Genomic DNA, 8,727 nt, shown 5'->3' with positions numbered 1-8,727 from the left:
GCCCCCCCCCCCCCCCCCCCGCCGCATGCTGCTGTAAAGATTAAATGAGATTCTATGTATGAAATACCTGGCATATGGTAGGCTCTTCATAAACAGCAGTTTTACTTCTGAGAATGAGGAATACTTACTTTTTGCATTATAACATGCTTAGATTATAATATTTTTAGCTACCTGGTACCCAAGCAAAACAGAGGGGAGGGAAAGGAAGGGGGAAGGGAAAAAGGGAGAGGAGAGGGAAAGGGAGGTGAGGACAGGAGGGAGGAAGGGAAGGAGGAGAAGGGGGAAGGGGAGGGGAGGGAGAAAGGGGAAACAGAAAAATATCTGCATAAATAATAGCTGAAAATATTCTAAATATAATGAAAACTATAAATCCACAGATCCAAGAAGCTCAACAAACCCCAAGCATAAGAAACACGAGAAAACTACAAGGCAGATCACAATCAAATTGCTCCAACGAGTGATAAAGAAAATTTTAAACGTTACCAGAGGGAAAAGAGACAGTACAAAATAACCATGACAGCAGATACCTTGTCAGAAACAATTCAAACAAGAAAACAGTGGAATAATCTCTAAAATTCCAAAAGAAAAAGCAATGGTACATTTAAAAAATTATTTCCAGAATTAATTTTAGGAAATCCAAGATTTCTCACTTATAAATAATAAGTTATGAAAGTAAGAACAAAAGAGCTCTATCTACTGTAAGGAAAGAAAAGTATCCTATGCCCATAAAGTTTAGGATGGAAGACTAATTACTGAGCCACATGTATTTATATATTATGTATTATTACTACTCCTACAGATGAAAAGCAGTTTATATGTAATTTTATATAAACTGAATAATCCATACGAAACAGAGATGCTTAATTTCAAATGACCAAGGCTTCTCCCCAATTTAATGGAAAACTTTTGGGTTTGGACAACCCATTTGCCAAACTGATCTCTATCCTTCCATCTCACAGCCCACCCGATGCCACCTGAAATCACCACAGCAAAACGATGGAAAACTGCACGCCTAAAAATACAAAAACAAAAACACTAATTAAATGGCTGCCATTTAATTTCTGTTGCTTCATGTCCAACAAATTGGACTTTTTATTACTACCAGCTCTCTTAAAGTTACATTGATGTTGTTAAATTATGTTGATATTTTTCCAAAATGTATAGGGGTTCCTCCATTCATACGTAGGCGCTCTCCACATAAGTGAGTATGTTTCATTATACGTCAAATATTGTATGAAGTGGGTGCAGTTACGTTTCAGTGTTTATTTCTGCTCTAATGAAGTGAGGAGTTTTCTCCATCCTTTCACTCTCTCGTCTGTAGGCATGCATCCATTCTCTACTTCTACTTTCTCGATGTTCTCCCTCACTCCTCCATTCCATCACTCACCCTAATGGAGGAGTACTTCCACTACTTCGTTGTGGTGGGAACATGGCTAAGGGTTAGGTTAGGATATGACTCCTCTACTCAGAATAGAAGGTATTTGATCAGGCTGAGTTAACAGAGGTCTCACAGCCAGTTTAGAGAGAGGTGAGAGCTGTGGTAAACTACAGCAGCAGGTAAAAAGCTCACGCAGGGAAGAGCTGACGGGATCTAGAGTAAGATGTGGAAATCTAATATCAAAAATGAAATGTTGCCCTAGCTGGTTTGGCTCAGTGGACAGAGCATCAGCCTGTGGACTGAAGGGTCCCAGGTTCCATTCTGGTCAAGGGCATAAGCCTAGGTTGCGGGATTGATCCCCATTGGGGGTAGGTCAGGGCACATGGGGGGCGTGCAGGAGGCAGCTGGTTGATGTTTCTCTCTCATCGATGTCTCTGACTCTCTATGCCTCTCCCCTCCTCTATGTAAAAAAATCAATAAAGATATATTTTTTAAAAAAGAAATGCAAAACTATCACAATTCATAAGCATCAGTCTGCCCGCCATTGCCTGAGTAATACAAACGTGGTAAACAAAACAAACCATCATTAGATCACAAGTGAACTCTCTACGTCAACAAAATGAGAAAAGTTGAAAAAAGCTAAAGTAGATTAATTTACCTTATAATTTAGTTTCGGTGCATCATAGACATCAGCGGAGTGTGTGAACTGTTTACCTATCGTCACATTTGCATAGCTAAGGAAAGAAAATGAGTAAAGGTGACTTCAAAGTTCAGAAATTCTAAATTTTACCTTTTTAAGTTCAAAACAAATGATATAAGAGTATTAAATATAGCTGACCCATATCCGGTTCCTTTCTTTCCTGGGCTTGTGTATAAATTCTTCCCAGGTGCCTCATATTTTTCTCTGGGTTTGGCCTGTGCGCTGAAGAATGGGACTGGACCACCTATTGTTCCATAGTAGCTTCCTATTCCACATCTTACAGTCAAAAAAACCACAACAAAACAAAACACAAAGCAGGTTAAAATGGCCAATTGTGTGTTTTATACATTTTAGCACAATTTATTAAAATGTTTGAAAAAGGAGCAAAATATATGCAATGGAATTGACTTGCTTAACTTTGCTAAGAAAAAAACATTTCTTGCTAGTTTCTAATCCAATTTTCCCCATTTTTCAGACAAGTTTGAGATGAGTTTTTAATTGTTTATGCTTATTTTAAATGTTCATATAAACAAAATTCTTAATCTCTAAGAAGTTAAAATACTTTCTATTAATTTCATTAACCATAACAATAAATAGACCTTTTTGTGTATTTAGGTGAAGTGAGGTACTTTATGTCAAATTAGCTAATAAATGGCCAATTACTTCTGACCATCCACTCACTGGAAACTATACTTTCAAAAACATACAAGTATTGTTTCTGCTGCTGATGGCATAATGAGTCTCACGACATTTTGCTAATTTTCTTCTTTTTGGTTCATACTGATTATTATAGAAAAAAGGTTAACAAATTTTTTAAATTTTAATGTTAAGTTTTCTGGACCCACAATATATATTTAATCATTAAACCATTTACCACCTAATACTTTATTTTAACAAATATTATCTTTAATAAAATTTTCACAAGAAGGATAACTAATGTTAGTAATAGTCATAACCTCTATTTTCCAAGTTATCAATGAAGTAAACAAATTTTAATAATCAGTAAATGGTACCTTATTATCATCAAAACTTGACACTGGTTATACATTTGAATTAAAATTTTTAAAAACTAGAAGACATCAATATTGTTACTTATGATCTCTGGCCTACAAATAAAGTTTCCATTAGGAGAAAATACTCATTTTTATTAATTGATATTTATGAATATATGTCATAAAACAAAATATGAGGAGATAAAGCAATGACATTGCAGATAAAAGGTCAATTATCCACAAACATTATCTAAGTAGAATTTGATTTAATGCAAGCAATAAATATCGGTACATGTAAAATTTATTAAGTGCCTGTGGTTCCATAATTTGGTAGTGAGTAAGTACCAGTATAAAGGCTTCTTATTTCTACTACCAATCTCTCTTTTTGGAAACTTTCTGTATCCACTAAATTACAGATTTTTTTTTCTCATACTATGGAGATTTAAAAAGAAAGAAAGATTAGTCTAACTACAAAACTGTTATTATTTTTTGACTGACAAATGAATATTATAATCCAGCAATTTCCAAGGGGTGTGCTACAAGAAATTTAAAGATATATGCAACCTGACTATTTAGTCAGGGCCACTGACTTCTTTTCCCTAAGATTGTCAAATTAAAAAAATGACCATGACCAACACAACAATAGCCGTCCTGTGTGAATGAATCAAAAATATACCTATTTTGCCCTGGCCAGTGTCCCTCAGTGGTTAGAGTGTCGGCCTGCGCATAGAACGGTCTGGGTTCGATTCCTGGTCAAGGGCAAATACCTGGGTTGCAGGTTGATTCCCAGCGGGGGACAAGGGGACGGGGCAGGTCAGAGGCAACCAACACACGTTTCTCACATCCATGTTTCTCCCGACTCCTCCCTGTATCTCTCTAAAATCGATGGAAAATATATCCTCAGGTGAGAATTAACAACACACAAAAAATTATACCTATTTATTTTTGTCAAACTGGCAAAAAATATATTTTTTGATGTTTGCAGAATTTTAGTAATTAGTGTATGTTAGACATATGATGAAAAAGGTAGAAAATCGCAGTTATAAATTAATGTATCAAGGCAGCAATTTCTAATTATTACCGCAAGAGGTCAAAATTCATGGGGGAACACTTAAACATAGGAAAAAGTTATTTAAAGGGTAAAATAACCATATTACATGTAAAGGATTCTTAACATATTTTTTGATGATTTAACTTCTTTATAAAAAAAAGAAGCCTTCTCCTAATTTTGCTTTTTTATTAATATTTTGTAAAAGTTTTTTTAATAATAGAAAAAACAGTCAGGGCACAGATATGATGACCCAAGGTGATTTTTTTCCCCCTGACTACTTCAAGGTTTTTATCAAATTTATTTTCATCATTTAGTTGGCCTTTATTAAATAAACTAATAGAGAACAGTAACATAAATAATCCCAAATTTAATGTGATAAAGACAATCAATTTAGTGAAAAATACTTGCCAACTTAAATCTCCCAATATAACTATCCCCAGTCAAGACAAAATAACCAAAGGATCATACTTTAAAAAGTGAATCATGTAGTATAAATAGGTCCTGTGGAAGGGCTAGAGGAGAGAAAGTTGCAGATGCAGTCAAGAGTTTTCCCCCAAACACTTACGATTTTTTATCTCCGTTAGTTGGAAGGAAAGCTTTGCCTAGGTTTTTTTTTGCTTCTTGCATCATATGCTTTCTCCTCATTTGATTCAGATTCGCATAACCTTCACCTTCAAAAATCCGTACAAAACGGGGCTCAAAGTACCCCGCCTGGAGATCTGACATCTCTTTGGATCCCCCAGGTAGCATCTGTTTATTTTTGCTTGCAGCTTCATTGAAGGGCCCTTTAAAAATAAATTAGGAATATGGTAATTTTGAGTTCACTAGTAATCAAAGAACATGAAAAATAACAAAAAAAGTTTCAAAATGTGACATGGGCCAGTAAGTTTTGAGGCCTAAAACTTGTTTCAAAGCTCTGTGTGAACAGCTATGTTGACAATAAGACCTAAGAGGGTTACATTATAGACTGTGAATTTCAGAGCTGGAAGAGACCTTAGAGCAGTGGTTCTCAACCTGTGGGTCGCGCCCCCTTTGGGGAGTCGAAAGATCCTTTCACAGGGGTCGCCTAAGGCCATCCTGCATATCAGATATTTACATGACGATTCATCACAGTAGCAACATGACAGTGATGAAGTAGCAACGAAAATAATTTTATGGTTGGGTCACAACATGAGGAACTGTATTTAAAGGGCCAGAAGATTGAGAACCACAGCCTTAGAGATTATCTAATCCAATGCTTCCCCATCTACATAACTGAGAAATGGTTTGTGTGAAATGTCAGTAAGTGTCTGTGTGAGTGTGAGTGTGTGTGTGCGTGTGTGTGCGTGTGTAGGTTAAAGTGGAGAGTGTTCCACACTCAGACTGAAGCAGTTTCCATCCTGGGTATATACTCACAACTCAGGAGTGCCTTTATCCACTAAAAGACATAAACAAGAATGTTCATAGCAACTTCAGTCATAATAATCAGAACCAAGAAACAGTTCTGCCGCAGCTGGTGTGGCTCAGTGGATAGAGCATCAGCCTGGGTCTGACAGGTTGTGGGCTCGATCCCCAGTACAAGGCAGCCAATCAGTGATTCTCTCTATCATTGATGGTTCTATCTCTCTCCCTCTCCCTTCCTCTCTGAAATCAATAAAAAAATATTTTTTAAAAAAACAACAACAGTTCAAATATCCATCATTAGAACGTATAAATAAATTGTGGTATATTTATATAATAAATATACTAGTAGCCCTGTAATTTTTTAAAAGACTTTTTATAAATATTTGGAACTTCTATAATTTGGATTAATTTTAGAAGTCTTTTTGTGATATAAAGTGTTTTTTGAAGTGCAAACAATCCTTAAATCAACTGGTTATTTCAATGTGAATTTGTATCACTGATTTTTTACCTTACATTTTTGAAAAGTAATATATTCACATCGTTCCAAATGCAACAGTATAAATATTTATACAATAAATCTTCCCCCCACACTTGGCCACTCAGTTCCTCTCCCACAGGCAATCATGATATTAAATTTGTTTCCCAAAGAATGTTTAGGCATGTTCCAATATGTATTTTCATATATTTTCCTCCCTATTTTTAGTGTTCAGCATAGCATATACCCTATTCTGCACCTTAATTTCTATTTCATTTAATAACATACCTAGGAGGTATTTCATATCATTGTGTTCTTTTTTATTGCCACATAGAGGTCATTCAATAGCCAAAAATTTAAGACATTTTAAATGATTATTTACTTTAGCTCTCATTTATAACTCTTTTAAACAATCACTTGGCTATTCATTTAGCATTTTATTTTTCAAGAGGAATGATAGATGGCCTTTTCAGGTACAAATGTGAACACTATTTGCATAGTAGAGGTCCCATTTAAGGGAAAAAAGCTAAAAACAAAATATTCTGGGAGAAAACTGCCATGAACCCTTGGAAAGAAATAAAATTACTTATGAGGAGAATACTTAAAGAAAGGATAGTGCAAAAAAAATGAAATTCTCTTAACTCTATTGAAATTTCTCAAGTTTATTCAACTTTAGAACTAATACTTTAAAATATGGACCATTAAAAATATCATTTGGGCCCTGCCCAGGTGGCTAAGTTGGTTAGGGCATCATCCCAATACAACAAGGTTGCAGGTTTGATGGCAGGTCAGGGCACATACAAGAATCAACCAATGAATGCATAAATAGGTGGGATAACAAATGGATGTGTTTGTGTTTCTCTAGATAAAGAAATAAGTTTAAATATCATTTAGCCAAATTTCCATACAGAAAATGTCCACGATTAGGCTGTAAAGAGAGCGAATGTACTTACGATCATGATGTGACACATATTTATCACCAACAGTTATATATTCCATCTCACTGAAGAGGCCAACCCTCTCCATATCAGATTTTGTTCCTTCTCCAGGCATTGTTGCGTCTCCTGGAGGCGTTCCCTATATCAGTAACTTCAAAAGGTTCCTTTGGGCTACTTCTATTATAGCTCAGGCCTACTCTAGGATGAAAAATACAGTCTCAATTACCTTCAGTCTGGAAGTGAATGTTCTCTATAAAACAGTAGCCCCAAACTATGTGGGGAAAGAACCTATTTTGTGGGGCTAAGGCTGATGGCATTCCAAACGATCACCGTGAGCCCTCGCTTTGGCTCTCCAGGTGAAACACCACAGATTACAACGTGTGTATGACTACATTGTGGCATTGCCTTTCATCTTCTGCAAATGGTAAAATTATTGCTGTAATAATTTGCAGTGAGGTACAAATACTGTGCAAACAACAGCCCTCTTTTGAGTGCAAGTTAGGTTTAAAAGGCATCATTAACTAGGGCAGGTGTTTTCAGTTTAGATCAAATGACTTAAACATACTGCACCATCCCTCATCCTGAAAATTAGAACTTAACTTTTCAGAATGCACAACACATACAGGTATTACCCTCTAGTTCCTGAGTTTTTTCAAATTTCATGGGGGCGGGGGGAAACAATTTTCTAACCAAGATAAACATAAAGAACAACAAAACAAATAAAAATCCACAATGACTTCAAAGTATTTGTGAAAGGGTAGAATGCCAACTGCGATTTCCTTTTGCAATATCACATGCAACTACTTACTTAGGTACGATTTTCATAATTAGACGTGTCCTAAAAAGGAGGACCAAAGAGCTAAGAATACTTGCCTCCATTTTCTCATACTATTTTTAAAACGCCAATTTGATTTAGACACTGGGCATACATCAGTAAATAATTCAAACACTGGCTTATGCCTTGAATGTAGAAGTTGTTTCACCTGAGCATGAATCACTGCTAGTGTGCAATATCAATGAGACAAGAGAAGATTCTGGTTAAACTAAAGCTAAGAACATACAACCCTTCCCTCTATCCTACCTCGCCCTCTGATCAGGTACCCTTTAAAACTAGAAGGCAGTCATTTGGGGAGTGCTACTTCATGTGCGTGGTATTTCAAAGCTCCATTCCCACTGCCTCCCCACAAAAGCTTCCTGTGGTTTTACAGCTCACAAAGCGCTACCACCCTCATCTGCTACGAAGGGACACCGCTCCCTGGCACCTGAGCTCCAGTTGTCACGGGTGGAGCCCTCCCCAGCCACAGGACCATGGCACGTGCTGTTTCGCTTTAGGCAGGTTACCAGTACTTCACTGAGCCAAACCCTTTCATTCCCCCAATTAACACTGAACCTTCGTACTACTCAGTGCATTCATCACTGTAATTCCCTCTATCGTAGCCACAGGTGCTTCTCTTTCCATGCCCTCATCATGTTACCTAATGGGTTATCATTTTACATCCACGTGTAGAGATCCTTTAACAATTGTCTTCACACACACACTAAATCAGAGGTCCTCAAACTTTTTAAACAGGGGGCCAGTTCACTGTCCCTCAGACCGTTGGAGGGCCGGATTATAGTTTAAAAAAAAAAAACTATGAACAAATTCCTGTGCACACTGCACATATCTTATTTTGAAGTAAAAAAACAAAACGGGAACAAATACAATATCTGTATTTGCATGTGGCCCGCGGGCCGTAGTTTGAGGACCCCTGCACTAAATTGTTGGCTCTACAAAGGCAGGCACCAAGGTCTGAGCCAAGTTTTTATCACA

At 36.7% G+C, this 8,727-nt stretch overlaps 1 protein-coding gene across 2 annotated transcripts in view; it reads right to left on the bottom strand.

The window, feature by feature from the left end:
• Nucleotides 1-8,727, bottom strand: part of LOC102764118 (chromosome unknown open reading frame, human C4orf47) — a 14,428-nt gene that overhangs the window by 4,744 nt on the left and 957 nt on the right. For both annotated transcript variants that reach the window (XM_006772680.2, XM_015569750.1), the window contains exons 2-5: nt 6,933-7,115; nt 4,687-4,906; nt 2,217-2,354; nt 2,037-2,112 (exon numbers count right to left, since the gene is read on the bottom strand). In XM_006772680.2, the coding sequence (XP_006772743.1) occupies nt 2,037-2,112; nt 2,217-2,354; nt 4,687-4,906; nt 6,933-7,032 (534 nt within the window). In that variant the 5' untranslated portion in view covers nt 7,033-7,115. The remainder of the gene's footprint in view (nt 1-2,036; nt 2,113-2,216; nt 2,355-4,686; nt 4,907-6,932; nt 7,116-8,727) is intronic.

The sequence above is a fragment of the Myotis davidii genome, unplaced genomic scaffold (assembly GCF_000327345.1).
Source record: "Myotis davidii unplaced genomic scaffold, ASM32734v1 scaffold184, whole genome shotgun sequence".
In the NCBI taxonomy this organism is placed as follows: domain Eukaryota; kingdom Metazoa; phylum Chordata; class Mammalia; order Chiroptera; family Vespertilionidae; genus Myotis; species Myotis davidii.
This window is presented reverse-complemented; position numbering and strand designations above follow the sequence as displayed.